This window comes from Staurois parvus, unplaced genomic scaffold, assembly GCF_062004578.1.
Source record: "Staurois parvus isolate SC_StPar_1 unplaced genomic scaffold, SC_StPar_1.0 ptg000042l, whole genome shotgun sequence".
Taxonomy (NCBI): domain Eukaryota; kingdom Metazoa; phylum Chordata; class Amphibia; order Anura; family Ranidae; genus Staurois; species Staurois parvus.
The window spans coordinates 1621556-1647256 of record NW_028317838.1 but is presented as its reverse complement, the minus strand read 5'-3'; the positions used below and the strand labels follow the sequence as shown (position 1 = coordinate 1647256).

At 49.0% G+C, this 25701-nt stretch overlaps 1 protein-coding gene across 1 annotated transcript; it reads right to left on the bottom strand.

Moving 5' to 3' along the window:
* Window positions 1-3939: 3939 nt before the first annotated feature.
* LOC149470490 (uncharacterized) lies at window positions 3940-20970 on the bottom strand. The gene is made up of 2 exons (XM_089663367.1): window positions 20825-20970; window positions 3940-5968 (listed from the first exon to the last, which is right to left on the bottom strand). The coding sequence occupies exon 2, from the start codon at window positions 5727-5729 to the stop codon at window positions 4887-4889; it is 843 nt and encodes a 280-aa protein (XP_089519493.1). The 5' UTR covers window positions 5730-5968; window positions 20825-20970; the 3' UTR covers window positions 3940-4886.
* Between the last annotated feature and the right edge of the window lie 4731 nt (window positions 20971-25701).

Sequence of the window (25701 nt, the reverse complement as noted above, 5' to 3'; positions counted from 1 at the left end):
CTTTGCATTGTAATCCTAACACATGTCCATTGCTCTGCTCTTCCAAGTTTACTTTATTTAGAATGAAATGCAGTTTTTCAGACAAATCTTATGAGAAATGTATATGTGGGGGATTTGGGGAGGGGGGAGGTGTTTTATTTTGGCACGTATGTATTTTTATATTGATATTTTGATCTGCAGCCAGTTTTGTGGATAGATAAGCCTACTATGTGATTTATAATAACTGTTTGTTTCCTGCTGTAACCTGTGAAAGCAGTTCATTAGAAGTAGGTTATATAAGTAACTGAAATAAATAAATAAGTATAATGTTTTAGATTGTAAGCTCTTATGAGCAGGACCGTAAAAAGTGTTTAAAGGCTCATCAATCCCACATCTTAATCTTTAATGTGCACCTGTATGGAGATCACTTTTTGGATGTGATGATCCCTCTGCACGGTGCTGGACCGGTGGATGCCTAATTGGAGGAGCAGCAGCTGCTGCAGCTATATAACCCAGGCAGGCCGACGCATGGATTTTTTTATTTCATTTTTGCATTTTTCAAAACCTTGTGATAAAAATTAATCTGCAAAATACCGTGTCTCTGATCAAATACTTTGGGGTGTCTACTTTCTAAAAAAGGGTCATTTGGGAGGTGTTTGAACTTTCCTTGCAATTCAGGACCTTTGAAACTGGGATAGGTAGTATGGAAACTAAATATGACCTTTGAAAGCCTGAAGGTGGTCATTAGATTTTGGACCCCCTTACGTGGCTAGGCTTCCAAAAATTCTCTCATATGTGGTATCCCCAGAAGTAGCAGAATGTGTGTTCGGGGTGTAATTCCACATATATCCATGTCTTGTGTGAGAAATATCTCGTCTCTGACAACTTTGTAAAAAAAAATGTTTTTTGTAATTTTCCATAACATTTGTGGCAAAACATAAAATCTTCCATGCACTCAACATGCCTCTCTGCAAATACCTTGTGGGGTCTACTTTGCTAAAAGGAGTCACCCCACATCCCATATACAGGGGGCCTAAGAGATACCATCAGCTTGTGACCCATTCCACCAGACTCCTAGAACTGGAAGAGGACATTTTTGGGGGGGGGGGTGTTGTAGAAGAACCCAGACCACGGTATTGTGCGGTGAAAATATCATCCAACTTTATTCATCATATATATGTGACACTTTAATAACAGAAGGAAAGAGATAGATTGTTTACATTTCAAGGATCTATTTATACCATTTATATCATCTATGCTAAGAAACTGATTAAAAAATGACACACCCCTCATTAATACCAGCCCCGCCCACTTATGTAACCCTCTAAACCTCCAAATCCCTGTAACTTCCCAGAAGACACTTTCATCTTTTATCCATAACAAGCTGATTGGGTACAAGAGAACCCCCGAGCCCCTCCTGCTCATTCCCACACAAGAAGTCCATGTCACCATCTACAAGGTGAGAGGACCTGAAGGAGAACAAGACCATGACCACCAGGACCATAGCCTGACTGAAGCCATGCTCACATTTCTTTCTAATGCTGCTTCTATGGTCTACTCCAGGGGTGGGCAAACTTTTTGACTTGAGGGCCTCAATGGGTTCATATATTGGACCCGGGGGCCGGACCAAGAGTAGATGAATGATGTGTATGTGTGAATTAATATAAATTAAATTAAAATTTGTAACATTAAATGTTTAGATTAATTTAAGGTAGAAAAGCATAAAAAGAGTTATTTTACAAAACTTTTATGCCCCCCACTAGCTGCTGGCCGGCCCAGCCACTACCATGCCATCCATAGTAAGTATAGTAATTAATCCCCCATAGTAATTCATCCCCCATAGTAATTCATCCCCCCTATAGTAATTCATCCCCCTATAGTAATTCATCCCCCATAGTAATTCATCCCCCCTATAGTAATTCATCCCCCCTATAGTAATTCATCCTCCATAGTAATTCATCCCCCATATAGTAATTCATCCCCCATAGTAATTCATCCCCCATATAGTAATTCATCCCCCATATAGTAATTCATCCCCCATATAGTAATTCATCCCTCATATAGTAATTCATCCCCCATAGTAATTCATCCCCCATAGTAATTCATCCCCCATATTAATTCATGCCCCATAGTAATTCATCCCCCATAGTAATTCATCCCCCATATTAATTCATCCCCCATATAGTAATTAATTCCCCATAGTAATTCATCCCCCATGTAGTAATTCATCCCCCATAGTAATTCATCCCCCATATAGTAATTAATTCCCCATATTAATTCATCCCCCATAGTAATTCATTCCCCATATTAATTCATCCCCCATAGTAATTCATTCCCCATATTAATTCATCCCTCATATAGTATTTCATCCCCCATAGTACTACTCCCCCCTAGTAAGCCAAGTCCCCCCTGTGTCAATTTACTTACCTTTGCTCCGCACGTTCCTCTCGCCGTGTTACCACGCCGTTCCGGTCTTCAGGGCGGACTGTGAGAGGAGCCTAGCTCCCCTCCCCTCACGTTCCTCACGCTGCCCCGCCTACACACATCCTGACAGCCAATGTTTGCCTGCCCTGGCTGTTTTTTTTTTTTATCACGCTCCGCGGGCCAGATTAAAAGGTCCGCCGGGCCGTAGTTTGCCCATTGCTGGTCTACTCAGATACAGATTTGGCAGATGTACATTTGTGTCTTCAAGGAGCTGATCAAACATGATTTGTACTTGACTATCTTTTTTGGGGACCAGAGGTGACATTAGGAGTCTGATAGACCTCTTGTGTTTCTTTAAAGAGGACCTGTGACCAGCAATATGTTATCACATGCGAGGCTATTAACCCCCTATATGGCAATAATAAAGTTCAGAGAAAAAAAAGTGTAAAGTAACACACTGTAAACGAAAAATAAAAAACACAAAACACATTTTAAAGCAACCATGTGACAGGAGTCACTTTGGGTGGGGGGCCCATGGAACACAGCCCTCTTTGGAGGGGTGGGGAGACCCGTCTCATCTCCTCATATCCCTATTATGTGTAAGTCACCCTGTGCTTGTTAGGGGTACAGGGTGAAATGTTCTAATACTGGTGTGGGGGTTGTTCATTGTTTACTGCCATGTGGTCCCATTGTTCTATTGTGTGTCTTGCTTGGGAGCAAACTATTATGGGATGTATGTGTTTGTGTAGTGGCTTGGTGGGGGGTGTTTTCAGCAGCCCTCCTGATGGGTCTGTCTGTTGGTGTGTGTCTCTTGTTGCTAAGTATAGATTGCCCCGCCCTGTGTCATGCTGCAGGAACATTACAGAGCAGCGTTGTCACCCTGTACAGGGAAGTGTTAGATTATAAGACACACAACAAGTAAAGCCCAACTTCAGCTAACGCTTCTACAGCAGTTACAGCAACAGGTTCTCTATAAGGTCCAACCCCCCATATGAATGACAACTGACAGTTGTGAGCACCCCCAGCAGTGTTATAGGATTGGCCCCAACCCCTAGAACTGCCATTTTTGCCAAAATGCTTGGACTTCTACAGGAAGTAGAAAAAAACAATCTACTGGGAAAATCAACTAATAATGTTACAAGGGGAGACTAGGAAAAACAAAAAACTGCTATGCGAATGACAGAATGCACCATATACGGGCAGCACAGTGGCTAAATGGTTAGCACTTCCGCCTGGCAGTACTAGGGTCCTTGGTTCGAATCCCAGCCACGGCACCTCCTGCCTGGAGTTTGCATGTTGTCCCTGTGCCTGCGTGAGTTTCCTCTGGGTTCTCCGGTTTCCTCCCACACTACAAAGACATGCTGGTAGGTTAATTGGCTTCTGTCTAAATTGGCCCTGGTATGTGTGTGTATGAATGTGAGTTGGGGACCTTAGATTGTACGCCCCTTGAGGGTTAGGGACTGAAGTGAATGTACAATATATATGTAAAGTTCTGCGTAAATTAACGGCGCTATATAAGTACCTGAAATAAATAAATGTATGTAATGATTTATTTTACTCATGGTACTGCCAATGTCCTAACGTTTCCAGAGACAAGAAGTGCTCTTTGCAAACTTTACCCCAAAGAGAGACCTGTCCTTTCATAGTCATGAAATTGAACCCCAATTGGAGGAGTTTCAGTTCCCAGAAGTGGCGGGAATATGACAGCACATGTAGAACTTTGTAAGTTCAGATCTCTTGCAGTTGTGCTGTGTGAATATTCTAAGGAGATGAGTAATATCTGGACAAAAGAAGACAACAAGGACATCCATTCTTCACCTGATGGTATCCCTGAGACTTTCAGCAAAACCACATGGAACACAAGTGGGCAGCTGGACTTAAATGCTACTGTTGAATGCATCCCATAAACAGCAGAAAATCAGTGTTGGAAGCCTTCTGGCCGCTTAGGGAGTTTCTTTTTCACTGACCAGAGACTTCTCCCTGGATATGGTCCAAGCTACAGACCTCCCTGCAAAGCTGTCATCTATAAGAGGAGATGAAACATGGAAAGGAAGCATTGATAATGCTTGAGTGTATCAGTGTTGGTCATGTATTAGCTCAGGATCTGGCAATGAAGAAAACATTTGGAACACATCTCAGTTGGTGAATGATGAAAATGCATTACATGTTCAGTCAAAGCTCCTTAAAAAATAAAGATGAGAATCAAGAGGGAAACAGTTCAGTCATTGGTGCTTATCTAAACAAAAGTCAAAAGGTAAAATATTCACAGACCTTCTAGTTGTGTTTCTGATGGACATAATCACTAAACACAATGCACTCAAGTCATTACATTCCAGTTTGTTTTTTAGAGTAACATTGTATCTGTTCACTTCTTCTCTAGCTTGTGGGGTGACATTGGGGCTGTTAAACTAATGGGACACTGGACACTACTTTAATATCCTTTTTCTTCATCTCTGCAGCTGAAATTGGTGAACCCTTTGATGTTAGATTAGCCAGACATTAACTGTAAAAGCTTTGTCACATTCAAAACACTGATATGGCTTCTCTCCAGTTTGAATCCTCTGGTGTCTGATAAGATGTGACTTCTGTGTAAAAGCTTTATCACATTCAGAACACTGATATGGCTTCTCCCCGGTGTGAATCCTCTGGTGTGCAATAAGATATGACTTCTTTGCAAAAGCTTTGTCACATTCAGAACACTGATATGGCTTCTCTCCAGTGTGAATCCTCTGGTGTGTGATAAGATCTGATTTCTTTGTCAAAGCTTTACCACATTCAGAACACTGATATGGCTTCTCTCCAGTGTGAATCCTCTGGTGTGTGATAAGCTTTGACTTTGATGTAAAAGCTTTACCACAATCAGAACACTGATATGGCTTCTCTCCAGTGTGAATCCTCTGGTGTCTGATAAGCTTTGACTTTGATGTAGAAGCTTTGCCACAATCAGAACACTGATATGGCTTCTCTCCAGTGTGAATCCTCTGGTGTATGATGAGCTCTGACTTCCCTGTAAAAGCGTTCTCACATTCAGAACATTGATATGGCTTCTCTCCAGTGTGAATCCTCTGGTGCCTGATAAGCTTTGACATTGATGTAAAAGCTTTGTCACATTCAGAACACTGATATGGCTTGTCTCCAGTGTGAATCCTCTGGTGTATAATAAGATCTGACTTCCCTATAAAAGCTTTTTCACATTCAGAACACTGATATGGCTTCTCTCCAGTGTGAACCCACTGGTGTCTGATAAAGTTTGACTTCGATGTAAAAGCTTTGCCACAATCAGAACACTGATATGGCTTCTCTACAGTGATATGTTTTGCCTCCATTGTCACATCCAGAACACTGAAAAGACTTCTCTCTTGTCCTCTGAGGCTGGATCAATGTTGAAGAGGATCCAAAACCTTTATGACTTTTAGAACGTGGATATGACTTGTGTCCTGTGTGAATCCTCCAGTGAACTGCAATAGACTTTCAGTCAATTAGGACACCCATATGTCTTATTTCCATGTGACTTAGTTGTATTCAGGAAGATCAACAAGACTGAAAACTTGGTTCATCCATCCACCTGCATAAAAAATAAATAAATATCAGAATTCTATATAAAGGACTAAATAAAGGTTCTGTTAATTATTAAAAATGTATCTTATACATAGAAAGAATATGTACAGCATTATATAAATGTTTAATCAAATAGATTTTATTAATAAAGTTTATAAGTGCGCACAGTATTCCCAACATTCAGCCCAGACAATGGAGTCATACATTCTCATGTATAGGCGGTTGTGGCACTGTTACAGATCATACAGAACAATAACTTGCTTTGTCTATGGCAGTGATGGCGAACCCGTGGCACGCGTGCCACAGCCGGCACGCCGAGCCTTATCTGTGGGCACGCCAGGAGAATCCAGCGGCGCGCTGTCTTCCCGGCTGTAGTGTGCGTGACAGCCGGGTCCCAAGTGCGCATGCACAAGAAGCAGTGCTCTTTGTGAATGGTAAGGCGGTACCTGGGACACATGACAGATCCCAGAAGCCGCCGGACCAATCACAAAGCGCAGCGCTTCTCGCGCATGCGCACTGGGCATCCGGCTGTCCGACGACCGCCCACACTACAGAAGCCGGGAAGACAGCGCGCGGCTGGATCGAGGAACAGGTAAGATTAAAAAAAAAACTCTGCGGAAGTAAGAGCGGGTACCTGTCAAATTCAGGTACCCGCTCCCCCTCCCTCCCCAAAGGTCAGCAGTCATCCCTGTACTGTGTCTGCAGTCTCTGGTCATCCCTGTGCTGTCCGCAGTCTCTGGTCATCCCTGTGCTGTCCGCAGTCTCTGGTCATCCCTGTACTGTGTCCGCAGTCTCTGGTCATCTCCTGTACTGTGTCCGCAGTCTCTGGTCATCTCCTGTACTGTGTCCGCAGTCTCTGGTCATCTCCTGTACTGTGTCCGCAGTCTCTGGTCATCTCCTGTACTGTGTCCGCAGTCTCTGGTCATCCCTGTACTGTGTCCGCAGTCTCTGGTCATCCCTGTACTGTGTCCGCAGTCTCTGGTCATCCCTGTACTGTCCGCAGTCTCTGGTCATCTCCTGTACTGTCCGCAGTCTCTGGTCATCTCCTGTACTGTGTCCGCAGTCTCTGGTCATCTCCTGTACTGTCCGCAGTCTCTGGTCATCTCCTGTACTGTCCGCAGTCTCTGGTCATCTCCTGTACTGTGTCCGCAGTCTCTGGTCATCCCTGTACTGTGTCCGCAGTCTCTGGTCATCCCTGTACTGTGTCCGCAGTCTCTGGTCATCTCCTGTACTGTCCGCAGTCTCTGGTCATCTCCTGTACTGTCCGCAGTCTCTGGTCATCTCCTGTACTGTGTCCGCAGTCTCTGGTCATCTCCTGTACTGTCCGCAGTCTCTGGTCATCTCCTGTACTGTCCGCAGTCTCTGGTCATCCCTGTACTGTGTCCGCAGTCTCTGGTCATCTCCTGTACTGTGTCCGCAGTCTCTGGTCATCCCTGTACTGTCCGCAGTCTCTGGTCATCCCTGTACTGTGTCCGCAGTCTCTGGTCATCCCTGTACTGTGTCCGCAGTCTCTGGTCATCTCCTGTACTGTCCGCAGTCTCTGGTCATCTCCTGTACTGTTCGCAGTCTCTGGTCATCTCCTGTACTGTTCGCAGTCTCTGGTCATCTCCTGTACTGTGTCCGCAGTCTCTGGTCATCTCCTGTACTGTCCGCAGTCTCTGGTCATCTCCTGTACTGTGTCCGCAGTCTCTGGTCATCTCCTGTACTGTGTCCGCAGTCTCTGGTCATCCCTGTACTGTGTCCGCAGTCTCTGGTCATCCCTGTACTGTGTCCACAGTCTCTGGTCATCCCTGTACTGTGTCCGCAGTCTCTGGTCATCCCTGTACTGTGTCCGCAGTCTCTGGTCATCTCCTGTACTGTGTCCGCAGTCTCTGGTCATCCCTGTACTGTCCGCAGTCTCTGGTCATCTCCTGTACTGTCTCCGCAGTCTCTGGTCATCCCTGTACTGTGTCCGCAGTCTCTGGTCATCCCTGTACTGTGTCCGCAGTCTCTGGTCATCCCTGTACTGTGTCCGCAGTCTCTGGTCATCCCTGTACTGTGTCCGCAGTCTCTGGTCATCCGTGTACTGTCCGCAGTCTCTGGTCATCTCCTGTACTGTGTCCGCAGTCTCTGGTCATCCCTGTACTGTGTCCGCAGTCTCTGGTCATCCCTGTACTGTTAATTAGTTTGCACTACTGTACGAGTTGTTTTTTCTAAACCAAAAGCTCGATATTCAGGTTTCATTGCAGTGTTGGCACTTTGAAAGAAATAAGTTGGTTTTGGGTTGCAGTTTGGGCACTCGGGCTCAAAAAGGTTCGCCATCACTGGTCTATGGTGTCACTTTTACCTTTTATAAACAAATGAACATAGAAAAGAAGAAACAACCTAGAACAATTCAGCTGTACACGGCAAGTAACCCCCCCCCATACATAGATAGTTGACACCGATCAATGAGGCCCGTGTCTACCCCAAGTATTGGACTGTAAAGTAGTTACTTAGTAGTAGGATGGAACTGGCTCGGTCCTTTTTTTTGTGGATAAAAGTTAAACCTGTAAAGTCTCTTAAGACTTACCTGGGGGGGAGCAAGACCCAGAATATCCAGCCAGTTCTGCCAGAGACATACAGTATCTCACAGAAGTGAGCCCCCCCCCCCTCACATTTTTGTAAATATTTGATTCTCTCTTTTCATGTGACAACACTGAAGAAATGACACTTTGTTACAATGTGACGTAGTCAGTGTACAGCTTGTATAACATGGAAATTTGCTGTCCCCTCAAAATAACTCAACACACCGCCATTGATGTCTAAACCGAAGGCAACAAAAGTGAGTCCACCCCTAAGTGACAAGGTCCAAATTGGGCCCAATTAGCCATTTTCCCTCCCCGGAGTCATGTGACTTGTTTGTGTTACAAGGTCTCCCCAGCTTCTCACCCCTCCCCTATACACATCCCTCCCAGCTTCTCACCCCTCCCCTATACACATCCCTCCAAGCTTCTCAAACCTCCCTCATACATATCCTCTCCCAACTTTTAATCCCTTCCCCATGTATATCCCTTCCCAGCTTCTCACCCCCTCCCCCATACACATCCCTTCTGAGCTTCTCACCCCTCCCCCATACACATCCCTCTTTAACTTCTCACCCCTCCCCAGCTTCTTACCCATCCCCCATACATATCTTCCTTAGCTTCTCATCCCTCCCCCATACACAACTGTAACGGAACCGACCCAGACTGCGCTTGAGTACTTCCATCAGAATACCACTTCCCCATCCGGACACCGACCACAGACACCACAGCCGACCATACAAGACTAGACGACACCAGTCCTGAAGTAAACCAGGAGGTAGACTACACCCAGGGGACAGTCCCCCCTCCCTGCATAATGACCCTGGGCGGGGCAATCTACATTTAGTAACAAGAGACACAAAAGGTATTCAAACTTCACACCAGCAGACAGTCTCATCAGGAGGGAGGGCCGCTGGAGACACCCCTTCCCCCACCAATACACACAAACACATACATCCAATAATAGTTTGCTCCCAAGCCAGACAAACAATAGAACAATGGGATGCAATCACATGGCATTAAACAATGAAAACTCCTCCACCCCACCTATACATGTCTACACAATATCAGGACATCTCTGTTAAGGTGCTACCTTTCCTCAGGGCTTGTGCTGCTCCATGTGCTGGCATCCATCTTAGGTGTCTGCAAAGCATTGTGGGATCCTTTATGCTTTCATCCCCCTGTGGCTCCTCCCTCAAGAAGTGGCGGCTTATCACATATAAGTCTGCTGTTTGTATCTGTCCATTGCATTTGTGTCCTGTCTGTTGCATAGCAGCAAGCTCCTGTTTAGTTTCTCATTGCTCTCCTGGATACCGACTCGGCTTTGGCAAGACTCCTTCCTGGCTTCTGACGGTACAGTATTTGATGTGCCTGCTCACTCCGCCTCTGCTGTTAAGCTACTCATGTCCATGCATCAGGGTTCACGAACCGTTGCCGAGTACGCCATAGAATTTTGTACCCTGGCAGCAGAGGTGGGTTGGAACAATGAGGCTCTGGTGGCTGCTTTCTCTCATATGCGTTGAAGGACGAGATTGCAGCCAAAGAACTGCCTGTGGAGCTCGAAGCACTCATTTCCTTCCTAATCCTGATTGACACCAGGCTCAGGGAGAGGCCTTCATTTAAGGAGTGCCTGCGGAGGCCTCCTGACAGATTGGCAACTACGTTTTCTGTCCCACTAATTCCTCCCTCTCCTCCCACGCCTCCTGGGGATGGCTTGTCTGGCGGTGAGCCCATGCAGCTGGAGTTTGCTCGCCTTTCTGAGGGGGAGCAGGCATTTCGGCATCGGGAGGGTCGCTGCCTGCACTGTGGTCTCGATGGGCATTTTCGGCAGTCCTGTCCGGTCCTTCCGGGAAACGCTCGCACCTGAGATCCTGTTGGGGGCAGATCTTGGGTGGAGTTTCCTTGTCCCCGGTTTCCCACAAAGATAAACCGCTAATCACTGTTGTCTTCTCTTGGGCGGAAGGCTCGGTGACGGCCCAGGCATTGGTAGACTCTGGTGCTGGCGAGTTGTTTATGGACAGTTCGTTTGCTGCTCAGTACTCCGTTCCTCTGCAGGCACGAGTTACTCCATTGGTCCTCAAGGCGATAGATGGCAGGCCTCTGCAACTGCCGCAGGTTACCCACGAGACCCTGCTGGTTGAAGTAGCTATTGGGGCTGTTTACAGGGAGTTGGCCTGTTTCTAGGTAATTTCTTCCCCGCACTACTCCGTGGTTTTGGGATATCCCTGGCTTCAGAAGCACAATCCGACCTTTGATTGGTAGTCGGCCGAGATTCCCTCGTGGTCTCCACAGTGTGGGGCCGGTTGCATCCGTGGACCTGTTAAGGTGTTGTGTGCCTCCTCGGACTCTGTGTTGCCTACTGACTATGGGGAGTACCTGGACGTGTTTGACAAGGTGCACGCCGGTGCTCTGCCTCCTCATCGTCCATACGATTGTGCCATAACCTTACAACCCGGTGCCACTCCTCCACGTGGCAGGGTGTATCCTCTTTCGGTTGCAGATAATCAGGCCATGGAGGAGTACGTTGCGGATGAGATTTCCCGGGGGCACATTCTCCAATTCTACTTCTCCAACAGGAGCTGGCTTTTTCTTCGTGAAAAAGAAGGGCGGTGAGTTGAGGCCTTGCATTGATTTTAGGGGTCTCAATCGAATCACGATTAAGAATGCTTACCCAATTCTGTTGATTACCGAGTTGTTCGACCACCTCAAGGGAGGTCTTTACTAAACTCGACCTTAGGGCTGCGTACAACCTCGTACGGATCAAGGAGGGCGACGAGTGGAAGACCGCGTTCAGCACCAGAACCGGCCACTATGAATCCCTGCTTATGCCCTTCGGGTTGTGTAACACGTCTGCGGTCTTTCAGGAGTTCATTAATGATGTCTTTCGTGACTTGTTGCAGCAGTGCGTGGTGGTTTACTTGGACAACATCCTGGTTTACTCTGCGTCCATGGAGTCTCATATTCAGGATGTTAAGTGGCTGCAATGGTTATGTGAGAACGAGCTTTTCTGTAAGCTCGAGAAGTGTGAATTTCACCGATCCCAGGTTGCCTTTTTGGGCGACATCATTTCCGCCATGGGATTTTCCATGGACCCTCAGAAGGTTTTGGCGGTTCTGCAGTGGCCTTGTTCCAGTGGTCTTCGGTCCATTCAGCGCTTTTTGGGATTCCCCAACTATTATCGGAAGTTTATCAGGAACTTCTCCCCGCTGGCCAATCCTCTCTCAGATTTGTCCATGAAGGGCAGTAATCCCGAGTGGTCATCCGAGGCCATCTTAGCTTTTGAAGCTCTGAAATCCGCCTTCACTTCGGCTCTGATACTGTCTCATCCCAATCCTGGGTTTCCTTTTGTCCTTGAGGTTGATGCATCTGAGACGGGAATAGGTGCCCTCTTGTCTCAGCGTCGGTCACCCGATGGACCCCTACTTTCCTGTGGGTTCTACTCCAGGAAGCTTTCCTCTGCAGAATGCAACTACCAGATTGGAGACAGGGAGTTGTTGGCCATTATTCAGGCTCTCAAGGAATGGAGGCACCTGCTCCAGGGTTCTGCGGTTCTGGTCTTCATTCTCACTGACCACAAGAACCTGACGTATCTCTCGGAAGGTAAGAGGTTGACGCCCCGTCAGGCCAGATGGGCTTTGTTCTTGTCGCATTTTAACTATGTGGTCTCCTATTTGCCTGGCTCCAAGAATGTCAGGGCTGATGCCTTGTCGCGGCAATACTCTAAGCTGTCTCGGGAGGACTCTGAGCCGACCTTGGTCATACCTCCGGATCAGATCCTTGCTGCCATTCGTACCAGCCTGACTTCTCCCCTTGGGGAGCAGATTTTGGTGGCTCAAACTGATGCTCCCTCTGAGAGACCGGCTGGTAGATGTTTTGTACCTGAGGGATTGTGCACCCGCTTGCTGAGTACCTACCATAATTCCAAGACTGCCGGTCATCCAGGGAGGAACCAGTTGTCCTGGGTCATTTCTCGTTTATTCTGGTGACCATCTCTCCGTTCCGACATCGCCTCATATGTAGCAGCATGTTCTGTCTGTGCCCAGAATAAATCTCCTCGGCATCTTCCATTGGGCCTTCTGCAACCCATTCCCAATGGGGAGCATCCCTGGTCACACCTGGGCATGGATTTTACTGTAGACCTCCCTGCGTCTTGAGGCCATAGGTCATTCTTATGGTCATTGATCGTTTCTCCAAGATGTGCCATTGTGTCCCGTTCAAGAAATTGCTGACTGCGCAAGAACTGGCTACGGTTTTCGCAAGGGAGATCTTTCGCTTGCATGGGTTACCTAAGGTGATTGTCTCGGACTGTTGGAGCCAGTTTGTGTCCAGGTTCTGGCGTGCATTCTGCTCCCAGTTGGGTATCAAGCTCTCTTTCTCTTCAGCCTACCACCCCCCCATTGGACTGCGGAGTGTTCCAACCAGGCCCTGGAACAATTCCTTCGCTGCTATATCTCAGACCATCAAGACAATTGGGTTGATCTCCTGCCATGGGCAGAGTTTACGAGGAACTCGGCTGTCAACTCCTCCTCCGGGATGTCTCCCTTCATGGCCAACTATGGGTTCCAACCCGCTGTATTGCCCGAGTTGTTCTCGCCACAGGACATTCCAGCTGTGGATAACCATCTTGCTGCCCTGCTTTCCTCCTGGGGACAGATCCAGAGGTCCTTAAAGGACTCAGCTCAGCGCCAGAAGCTCCAGGCTGATCGTAGACGGTTGCCCACTCCTTCTTACCAGGTCAGAGATCGGGTGTGGTTGTCCACTCGTAACCTCAATCTGTGGGTTCCCGCACAGAAACTGGCTCCCCGTTTTTTGGTCCTTTCCTCATTCTCCGCAGGGTGAACCCGGTTGCCTATGCCCTTGCTCTTCCTCCTGGGATGCGTATCTCCAATGTCTTCCACGTATCCCTGTTGAAGCCTCTGGTCTGTAATCGCTTTACTGCCTCTCCGCCGAGGCCTCGGCCTCGTCCTATCCGGGTCGACGGTCATCAGGAGTATGAGGTGAGCCGCATCCTGGACTCTCGGTTGGTCCGAGGTCGGGTGCAGTTCCTGGTCCATTGGCGTGGTTATGGTCCTGAGGAGCGTTCCTGGGTTCCTTTAGCGGATGTTCATGCTCCTGCCCTCCTCCACGCTTTTCACGCCCGCTTTCCCCAGAAGCCCTATGTTGATCCGGGAAGGGGCCCTTGAGGAGGAGGTACTGTCAAGGTCCTACCTTTCCTCAGGGCTTGTGCTGCTCCATGTGCTGGCATCCATCTTAGGTGTCTGCAAATCATTGTGGGATCCTTCATGCTTTCAGCCCCCTGCGGCTCCTCCCCCAGAAGGTGGCGGCTTATCACATATAAGTCTGCTGTTTGTAGCTGTCCATTGCATTTGTGTCCTGTCTGTTGCAACCTCTTGTTTAGTTTCTCATTGCTCTCCTGGATACCGACTTGGCTTTGGCAAGACTCCTTCCTGGCTCCTGATCCCGGCTCTGGTGACCATCCTTCCTGGCTTCTGACCCTGGCTCTGGCGACCATCCTTCCTGGCTTCTGACTTCAGCTCTGGCGACCATCCTTCCTGGCTTCTGACTTCAGCTCTGGCGACCATCCTTCCTGGCTTCTGACTTCAGCTCTGGCGACCATCCTTCCTGGCTTCTGACCCCAGCTCTGGCGACCATCCTTCCTGGCTTCTGACTTCAGCTCTGGCGACCATCCTTCCTGGCTTCTGACCCCGGCTCTGGCGATCATCCTTCCTGGCTTCTGACCCCGGCTCTGGCGACCATCCTTCCTGGCTTCTGACCCCGGCTCTGGCGACCATCCTTCCTGGCTTCTGACCCCGGCTCTGGCGACCATCCTTCCTGGCTTCTGACCCCGGCTCTGGCGACCATCCTTCCTGGCTTCTGACCCCGGCTCTGGCGACCATCCTTCCTGGCTTCTGACTTCAGCTCTGGCGACCATACTTCCTGGCTTCTGACCCCGGCTCTGGCGACCATCCTTCCTGGCTTCTGACCCCGGCTCTGGCGACCATCCTTCCTGGCTTCTGACCCCGGCTCTGGCGACCATCCTTCCTGGCTTCTGACCCCGGCTCTGGCGACCATCCTTCCTGGCTTCTGACCCCGGCTCTGGCGATCATCCTTCCTGGCTTCTGACCCCGGCTCTGGCGACCATCCTTCCTGGCTTCTGACCCTGGCTCTGGCGACCATCCTTCCTGGCTTCTGACTTCAGCTCTGGCGACCATCCTTCCTGGCTTCTGACTTCAGCTCTGGCGACCATCCTTCCTGGCTTCTGACTTCAGCTCTGGCGACCATCCTTCCTGGCTTCTGACTTCAGCTCTGGCGACCATCCTTCCTGGCTTCTGACCCCGGCTCTGGCGATCATCCTTCCTGGCTTCTAACCCCGGCTCTGGCGACCATCCTTCCTGGCTTCTGACCCCGGCTCTGGCAACCATCCTTCCTGGCTTCTGACTTCAGCTCTGGCGACCATCCTATCTGGCTTCTGACTTCAGCTCTGGCGACCATCCTTCCTGGCTTCTGACTTCAGCTCTGGCGACCATCCTTCCTGGCTTCTGACTTCAGCTTTGGCGACCATCCTTCCTGGCTTCTGACCCCGGCTCTGGCGACCATCCTTCCTGGCTTCTGACCCCGGCTCTGGCGACCATCCTTCCTGGCTTCTGACCCCGGCTCTGGCGACCATCCTTCCTGGCTTCTGACTTCAGCTCTGGCGACCATCCTTCCTGGCTTCTGACCCCGGCTCTGGCGACCATCCTTCCTGGCTTCTGACCCCGGCTCTGGCGACCATCCTTCCTGGCTTCTGACCCCGGCTCTGGCGACCATCCTTCCTGGCTTCTGACCCCGGCTCTGGCGACCATCCTTCCTGGCTTCTGACTTCAGCTCTGGCGACCATCCTTCCTGGCTTCTGACCCCGGCTCTGGCGATCATCCTTCCTGGCTTCTGACCCCGGCTCTGGCGACCATCCTTCCTGGCTTCTGACCCCGGCTCTGGCGACCATCCTTCCTGGCTTCTGACCCCGGCTCTGGCGACCATCCTTCCTGGCTTCTGACCCCGGCTCTGGCGATCATCCTTCCTGGCTTCTGACCCCAGCTCTGGCGACCATCCTTCCTGGCTACTGTTCTACCAAGTCATCCACTGTTCCATCCGCTGTTCCTCCCCCATACACATCCATCCCCATCTTCTCACCCCTCCCCCATACACATCAATCCACATCTTCTCACCCCTCCCTCCCAGCTTCTCAGCTCTCCCTCATACATAGCCCTCCAAGTTTCTCACCCCTCCCCCATACAAATCCCCTCACAGCTTCTCACCCCTCCCCCATACACATCTGTGACGGGGGTCATTTTGGGTGGAGGTGGGGAGACCCCTGTCTCAGTTCCCCATATCCCTCTTATGTGTAAATCATCCTGTGCCTGTTAGGGGTACAGGGTGATCTGTCCTAATATTGTGTGGGGGTTGTTGACTGTTTAATGTCATGTGGTTGCATCCCATTGTTCTGTTGTTTGTATGGCTTGGGAGCAAAATATTATGAGATGTATGTGTTTGTGTGTATTAGTTTATTAGCTTAGTGGGGGGGTCTCCAGCAGCCCTCCCCCCTGATGGGACTGTCTGCTGGTGTGAAGTTTTAATACCTGTGTGTCTCTTGTTACTAAATGTAGATTGACCCGCCATGTATGTGTTTATGTGTATTGGCTTGGTGGGGGAGGTGTCTCCAGCAGTCCTCTCTCCTGATGGGACTGTCTGCTGGTGTCTTGTTACTAAATGTAGATTGCCCCGCCCTGTGTCATTATGCAGGGAGGGAGGATTGTCCCCTGAGTGTATATATCTTGTATCTGTGTTCAAATCAAAAAGTCTACCTCCTGATTTACTTCAAGACTGGTGTCGTCTAGTCTTGTATGGTCGGCTGTGGTGTCTGTGGTCGGTGTTCGGATGGGGAAGTGGTAGTCTAACGGAAGTACTCAAGAGCAGTCTGGGTCGTTTCCATTACATTGGTGGCAAGGTTGTGCTTCCTGGCTGTGAATGTGTCCAAACCACTACCGGGATTCAAGATCAGGAATGTAGATGCCGGTCACCCCAGTGGAGATGTGGACCTGGCATCAGAGTTCCCGGGGCTGCTGCGGATCGTTCTTGCATCATACCCCAGGACTGTGTCTGCGGATGAGTACCTGGAGCTCAGACAGATTTGGGAGGTGCTTTAGAGTGGAGCCCTCCAGGTTGCTGGTATGTACAAGGGCAAGTGCTATACAACCCCAGGGGAATGGGCCAGGAACCATCGGAAGTTATGGATGCCATTCCTGGGAGAGCGACCCCAGAAGCAATGGGTGACTGAGTTGGACAGGCTGGTCCAGCAGGAGACAAAGCTGGACAACCGATATTGGGCTCTGCAATGGCATGCAGAGCAGAAATATTTAGGAGTGACAAAAGAAAGATCTCCGGGGGGATATGACTTTGGTGGTCCTGGATTGCTGTGGGAGAGCCTTACAAATCATTTTGTGATTGGCAATGAAGGAGAACCTACCCTTGAGGACCTGCGAGAATACAGAGAGTCTGTGTTCGGTCTCACAGGAGTCTCAGAGCTTGAACCAGATCTGGAATACCTACTGATGAAAGAACAGGATCTGGAAAGGGCATACAGGCAACTGCTAAAACATGTTCAGCAGCATGCCCAAGAATCGGCAGTGGAAATTCCAGAGATTGCCATCCCCAAACCTGAAGTGCTAACAAAAGGGCAGAGCTCTGCTAGCCTCTGCCCAGCACTGGTAACATCTTCTGGGTTCCACAGATAGGAGATGGTGAACCCCTATCCCCAGACACCAGTTCCAGAGACTGGGGACTTGATTGACTTTTCTGCTGAGGAGGAACCAGCCGTCGCGTCTCCAGCAGAAGAGCTGGCATCAGGGCATGGCGTTGTTGACCTCTGCCCACAACAATCAGCACCGCAGGAGTTACAGGAAGAGGATGCAATTGGCACCTCACAATGGCAGTTTGAGCTGATGACCGTGGATGGGACTTCGGTCTCCACTGACACACCCCAGAAAAGGGTCTGGCATTGGGACAGGAGGATGTCAGCCTTACTTTGCAAACACTGGGGGATGTCCATCAAGTCAGAGTGGATGAGAATACAGTCACCACCTGGATACCACAGGGATGCTGGGCAGTCGGCCCAGATCCCCCACAGCATGATGGAGTCGGCCCAGATCCCCAACAGCATGATGGAGCCGGCCCAGCCACCCTGTCTTCTCACCAGTGGCTGAAAGAACTTCAGGTAGAAGGACCTGTCCGTACTTCTTCCCAGCGGTGGGTTTGTTCTACGAGAGAGGCAGAGGTTGGCTCAGTGTATAATGCTTTGTGTGGGACAATTTATTTGGGGTACTGTGTGGGTGCCAGCATTGGGGGACTGGAAGTACAGACTAACTTCAGAGTCAATCCGTTTGGGGTCTCCTCCTGTGTTAGTCCCCTGCCAAAAGGTGCGATATATGATGGGAGTGATTTTGGGTGCGGGGGCCCATGGAACACAGCCCCCTTTGGAGAGGTGGGGAGACCCCTTTCTCAGCTCCCCATATCCCCATTATGTGTAATTCACCCTGTGCATGTTAGGGGTACAGGGGGATCTGTCCTAATATTGTGTAGACATGTCTAGGAGACAGGTGGGGTGGGGGGATGTGCATTGTTTGGCGTTATGTGGTTGCATCCCAATGTTCTATTGTTTGTCTGGCTTGGGAGCAAACGTTTATGGGATGTGTGTGTTTGTGTGTATTAGCTTAGTGGGGGGGGTCTCCAGCAGCCCTCCCTCCTGATGGGACTGTCTGCTGGTGTGAAGTTTGAATACCTGTGTGTTTCTTGTTACTAAATGTAGATTGCCCCGCCCCAGGGTCATTATGCAGGGAGGGGGGATTGTCTGCGGTGTGTATATCTTGTATCTGTGTTCAAATAAAGTAGTCTACCTCCTGGTTTACTTCAGGACTGGTGTCTGGTCTTGTATGGTCGGCTGTGGTGTCTGTTGTCGGTGTTCGAAGGGGGAAGCGGTATTCTAACGGAAGTAGTCAAGCGCAGTCTGGGCTCATTTCTGTTACATCCCCAAAAAGACTTGCAGCTGGAATTGCAGCCAAAGGGGGTCCTACAAAGTACTGACTCCGGGGGGCCGAATACAAATGCCGCCACACTTTTCACAGGTTTATTGGTCACAAATGTTGGAAACCATTTCTCATTTTCCTTCCACTTCACAATTATGTGCCACTTTGTGTCGGTCTATCACATCCAATCCCAATAAATACATTGTAACATGACAACATGGGGGGCATTTCAAGGCACTGTAATGTGTATTGCTATCATGTAGGGGACCAATAGCCTCCTATATGATGGCATATAGGTGACAGATTCTCTTTATGGAGACCCCCGGGGTCTATTAGACTCTGGATGTCTCCTGTCTACTCCACTGCAGATGATGGAACACAGACCGCCTTCCATCAGCTGCTTCCCCAGCACTGATCCCGGAGAATGACAGCTCCAGTCCAGGAAGTGATGTCATCCACGTCATACATGTCACTTCCTGGTCTGTGTACAGGAGGTCCGCTGAGCTCCCGCCACCCTTCCCAGTGACACCCACCATGACAGGACCATGCTCTGCTGTCCCACATGGTGTAATGGGGGGAGGGGCACATCTCAGTGGTGGGTGTAAGAATGATAGGCAGCTTCACAGCCAATTGTATCACTTCCACATGACAGCCGACATTCGGATTCACTAAAGTCCACACACTCCCGGCTGTATAGCGGTGGGCACTGTGGGGAAAAAACACGTCTGCAGCATTGTTAACAATCCGAATCTCCAGCAAGTGGCTGCAGATTCAAATATAACCGCCCCCCATCCTGACACCCTAGGATGGCTGCCTGAGCTGCCGTATGCTGGGCGTGGAGCCAGGTGCACAGTCATTAGTAAAAAAGCGGTATGTGGGTAGAGCCAGGTACACAGTCATTGGTAATTAAGTGGTAAGTGGGTGGAGCCAGGTACACGGTCATTGGTAGTTGAGCATTATGTGGGTGGAGCAAGGTGCATGGTCATTAGTAGTAAAGCGGTATGTGGGAGGAGCCAGGTACACGGTCATTGGTAACTGAGTGGTATGTGGGTGGAGCCAGGTGCTTGGTATGTACAGGAGAGGAGTGTGGAGGTATGACAGTGATGGGTATGTACAGGAGAGGAGTACGGAGGTATGACAGTGATGGGTATGTACAGGAGAGGAATGTGGAGGTATAACAGTGATGGGTATGTACAGGAGAGGAGTACGGAGGTATGACAGTGATGGGTATGTACAGGAGAGGAGTACGGAGGTATGACAGTGATGGGTATGTACAGGAGAGGAGTACGGAGGTATGACAGTGATGGGTATGTACAGGAGAGGAGTGTGGGGGGGTATGACGGTGATCGGTGTGTACAGGAGAGGAGTACGGAGGTATGACAGTGATGGGTATGTACAGGAGAGGAGTACGGAGGTATGACAGTGATCGGTATGTACAGGAGAGGAGTACGGAGGTATGACAGTGATGGGTATGTACAGGAGAGGAGTACGGAGGTATGACAGTGATCGGTATGTACAGGAGAGGAGTACGGAGGTATGACAGTGATGGGTATGTACAGGAGAGGAGTACGGAGGTATGACAGTGATCGGTATGTACAGGAGAGGAGTGTGGAGGTATGACAGTGATGGGTATGTACAGGAGAGGAGTACGGAGGTATGACAGTGATCGGTATGTACAGGAGAGGAGTGTGGAGGTATGACAGTGATGGGTATGTACAGGAGAGGAGTGTGGAGGTATGACAGTGATGGGTATGTACAGGAGAGGAGTGTGGAGGTATGACAGTGATGGGTATGTACAGGAGAGGAGTGTGGAGGTATGACAGTGATGGGTATGTACAGGAGAGGAGTATGGAGGTGTGACAGTGATCGGTATGTACAGGAGAGGAGTACGGAGGTATGACAGTGATCGGTATGTACAGGAGAGGAGTACGGAGGTATGACCGTTCCCAGGGAAGAGTATCTCAGGAAGGGTCTATACTCCACCATAACTCTGGTTCTCGGAGTGTCAGGTCCCAGCGGGTTCTCCTGGTGTCTCTCCTGTTATTCTGTCTCGGACACATCAGAGGAACATGGTGGGAGATCGGCCTGAATGTCCTTCCTAGGAGGGAATACCGGAGCCATTCTGAGGCCCATTTAATGGCCGGCAATGAGGAGGAAACCAACACTGAGGAGTAGATGCTGAGATATATACATGTATACACGCAGATCGTCTATAGCAGGGACAGGAGCCGGGACCAGGAATAGGAGATCCACCTGACTTACCCGTGTGCTCTGACATGGAGAAGATCCCATGCTGGCCCTATGGAGGCTGTGTGTTCAGGATGGAGACCGACAATCACAGGACCCTCTGGAAGCCGATCTAAAATGGCTGAGAGGAGGAAAGTGTTCCCGGGACAGGAAGTGATAGATAGAAAGGAAGTGACCTGAACAGGAAATGACACCAGACAGATTTATACAGAGGCTGCAGTATGGAGAGCAGACACTAGATGGTGCTGGCCCAAAAAAAGCTGAATAGCATAAAACAACAGGATAAAAAGCTGAAAAACAAAAGATGATGGCGGGTCGAAACCTTCTATTATCAATGAAACACAGTTATCACATCACAGTGGATTAGATCTCCCTCCTTCATTTTGTTGTAGCCCGCCTGTCCCTCCTCCGGCAGCCATTTTCCCTTAGTCTGATATCAATGTTCTCGCAGTTATACACATCCCATTGCAGTGGATTAGATCTCCCTCCTCCATTTTTTTGTAGCCCGCCTGTCCCTCCTCCGGCGGCCATTTTACCTTAGTCTAATACAATGTTAGTACAGTTATCACATTACAGTGGATTAGATCTCCCTCCATTTTTTTGTAGCCCGCCTGTCCCTCCTCCGGCGACCATTTTCCCTTAGTCTGATATCAATGTTTTTGCAGTTATACACATCACATTGCAGTGGATTAGATCTCCCTCCTCCATTTTGTTGTAGCCCGCCTGTCCCTCCTCCGGCGGCCATTTTCCCTTAGTCTGATATGAATGCAGGCACATTGTGTCCCCTGATATTAGACATTAGCCGGGTGATTGTATACACACAGCGGGCAGATCTCAATCAATGTCACCCACTAGTCTATACTGTCACGGGGTTGGCCAGCCAATCATGTGGCTCCTATTCTGTCCTTCCAATAACCATTCCTAGTACATAGGACTCATCTTCCATACTACATTCATGATACAACAAGATGGAAACTCCCAATATACAGAGAAAATCTCCCATAAAATACATAGAAATCACATCTGCCCTAAAGGGCCATAAACATAAGAAGATTGTCCCCGACGCCCCCAGATTCATCTACAATACTAGCCAAGGTGTCATTGGTCCCCCTAATACACGGATAGTACCCCAATCCTGCATTCATACATGTGACAATACACCATGGATTCCTCCCGCTCTATATTATGTCTCCATACAAATCAGTCGCCATCCAATCCATCCATCTCACAAAAGCTCCAATACCCAGCAAATGTTTCCGTCTCCTCCTAGTAATAACCATGTGATCTCCATGAGAATAAAGCGCCAATTTGTGTCCTTATCCCCTCCCCCTACGCAGGATGTACACCCCTTCATGGCCACGCCTCTTTATGTAACTGACAATTGCGCGGTCGTGCAACGCTGCACCCAAACTAAATATCCGTCCTTTCTTCACACAAATAGAGCTTTCTGTCGGTGGGATGTCATCACCTGCGCGCTTTTTATTTTTCACGCTATAAACAAAGGAAGACTGAAAATTTAGAAAAAAACGATATTTTGTACTTTCAGCTATAAAATATATAAAGTAACCTCAAAGTTAGTTATAAATTTCACCAAAATGTCTCCCGCTCCATGTTTATGGGAAAAGGACCCCAATAAGTGGATATTGATTGCTTTGTGTGACCGTTATATCGTCTGCAGACTATGGGGAGATCATGGAATTTATGACTTTTTTTTGCTATACAGCGCTGCACTAGTTTAACTGACAATTGTGCGGTCGTGCAATACAATACATAAATGAAATGTATGCACTTTTTTCACACAAATAGAGCTTTTTTTTGGTATTTGATCTCCTGTGCGCTTCTTATTTTTGGTGCTATAAACGAAAAAATTTTGAGAAAAAAATTTAAAAAAACAAAAAACGATATTGTGATGGGGTGGGGGGTCCATGGAACCCAGCTCCCTTTGGAAAGGTGGGGAGACCCCTGTCTAAGCTCCCCATATCCCTCTTATGTGTAAGTCACCCTGTGCCTGTTAGGGGTACAGGGTGAGATGTCCTGATATTGTGTAGACATGTATAGGTGGGGGTGGGGGGTTGTTCATTTTTTAATGCCATGTGGTGTATCCCATTGTTCTATTGTCTGTCTGGCTTGTCAGCAAACTATTATGGGATGTATGTGTATTGGCTTGGTGGGGGGGTGTCTCCAGCAGCCCTCTCTCCTCCTGAGTAATGCAGTATAGGTGGAGGGGTAATACAATGTGTGGAGGGAGGGGTAATGCAATGTAGGGGGAGGGGTAATACTATATGTGGGTCGAGGGATAATACAATGTGTGGAGGGAGGGGTAATACAATGTAGGGGGAGGGGTAATACTATGTGTGGGCGGAGGGGTAATACAATGTGTGGAGGGAGGGGTAATACTATGTGTGGGTGGAGGGGTAATACAATATAGGGGGAGGGGTAATACAATGTACAGTGAAGGAAATGTGTATTTGCCCCCCCGGCTGATGGTGAATGTTTGCCCCTCACACAGAAATGATCGCTCTAACAATGGAATGTTCGCCCCTCACACAGAAACGATCGGTCTAACAATGGAATGTTCGCCCCTCACACAGAAATGATCGGTCTAACAATGGAATGTTCGCCCCTCACACAGAAATGATCGGTCTAACAATGGAATGTTCGCCCCTCACACAGAAATGATCGGTCTAACAATGGAATGTTCGGTGTAACACTGAGAGACAGAATACAACAACAAATTCAGCAGAAATGCGTCTAACAAATGATGACGGATCTTCATGTTCATGAGGGAAATAAGGATTTGATCCCCTTCACAAAACATGACTTAGTACTTGGTGGCAAATCCCTTGTTGGCCATCACAGAGGTCAGACATTTCCTGGAGTTGGCCCCCAGGTTCGCACACATCTCAGGAGGGATTTTGGCCCACTCCTCTTGGCAGATCCTTTCCAAGTCATTAAGGTTTGGTGGCTGACGTTTGACAACTCGAACTTTCATCTCCCTCTACAGATTTTCAATCAGATGAAGGTCTGGAGACTGGCTAGGCCACTCCATGACCTTAATGTGCTTCTTCTTGAGCCGCTCCTTTGTTGCCTTGGCCGTGTGTTTTGGGTCATTGTCATGCTGGTACACCCATCCACCACCCATTTTCAATACCCTGGCTGAGGGAAGAAGGTTCTCACCCAAGATTTGAAGGTACATTGCCCCGTCCATCGTCCCTTTGATGTGGTGCAGTTGTCCTGTCCCCTTAGCAGAAAAACACCCCCAAAGCAGAATGTTTCCACCACCATGTTTCACAGTTGGGATGGTGTTCTTGGGGTCATAGGCAGAATTCCTCCTCCACCAAACAAGGCAAGTTGAGTTGATACCAAAGAGCTGGATTTTGGTCTCATCTGACCACAACACTTCCCACCAGTCCTCCTCTGCATCATTCAGATGTTCAGTGGCAGACTTCAGACGGACCTGGACATGTGCTTTCTTGGGCAGAGGGACCTTGCGGGCACTGCAGGATTTCAGTCCTTGTTGGCGTAGTGTTACCAATTGTTTTCTTGGTGACTGTGGTCCCAGCTGCCTGGAGATCATTGACAAGATCCTCACGTGTAGTTCTGGGATGATTCCTCACTGTTCTCATGATCATTTACACTCCACGAGGTGAGATCTTTCATGGTGCACCAGACCTAGGGAGACTGACACTTGTTTTGTGTTTCTTCCATTTGTGAATGATTGCACCAACTGTTGTCACCTTCTCACCAAGCTGCTTGGCCATAGTTTGGTAGCTCAGTCCAGCCTTGTGTAGGTCTACCATCTTGTCCCTGACATCCTTGGACAGCTCTTTGGTCTTTGCCATGGTGGAGAGTTTGGAATCTGATGGTTTGATTGCTCCTGTGGACAGGTGTCTTTTATACAAGTAACACAATGAGATTAGCAGCACTCCCTTTAAGAGACTGCTTCTAATCTCAGCTTGTTACCTGTATGAGAGACACCTGGGAGCCAGAAATCCTGCTGAATGATAGGGGATCAAATCCTTTTTTCCCTCATGAACATGCAGATCAGTCATCATTTGTTAGACACATTTCTGCTGAATTTGTTGTTGTATTCTGTCTCTCAGTGTTACACCGAACATTCCATTGTTAGACCGATCATTTCTGTGTGAGGGGCGAACATTCAGCATCAGCCGGGGAGCGAATACGCATTTCCTTCACTGTATGGGGGATTATAATGTTTCTCTCTCAGGACGTCCTGTGTGAAAAGTTCTCCATCAGCTGATTGTTTTTGATCTTCCCTGTACTGCCCCTCCCCCCATAGTGACACCACATTGCCCCCCATGGTTCCTTTCTTCCCACCCCAGTGTCCCCCCTGTACCCCCCTCCATGGCCCCCCTTCTTCCCTGATCTCTCCAGAAGTTTCTCATTCAGCTTCTTGTCTGTGTCCGTTCTTGTAGCTCAGAGAGGGGGAAGGGTGTCCTCCATGTTCTTGTAGCTCAGGGAGGGGGAGGGGGTGTCCTTACTGTTCTTGTAGCTCAGAGAGGGGGAGGGGTGTCCTCCATGTTCTTGCAGCTCAGTGAGGGGGAGGGGTTTCCTTCATGTTCTTGTAGCTCAGAGAGGGGGAGGGGTGTCCTCCATGTTCTTGTAGCTCAGAGAGGGGGAGGGGTGTCCTTCATGTTCTTGTAGCTCAGAGAGGGGGAAGGGCATCCTCCATATTCTGGTAGCTCAGAGAGGGGGAGGGGTGTAACATAAATGTAGGAGTAGGGTAGTTGAGCTGTGATGTGATCCTACTGGAAGCCATGGTTGTCACACGGGGTGGAGGAGCCATCCCTACTGTGCCTATGGCTTGTGTTTCTTTGATCCAAAAATCTGAAAGTCAAGTGACAGAAGTGGGCGGAGCAGATCCCACCAAT

Coding starts and splice junctions, on each gene's coding strand:
- LOC149470490 (XM_089663367.1), bottom strand. CDS start 5,729: ATGGAGGCAAAACATATCACTGTAGAGAAGCCATATCAGTGTTCTGAT.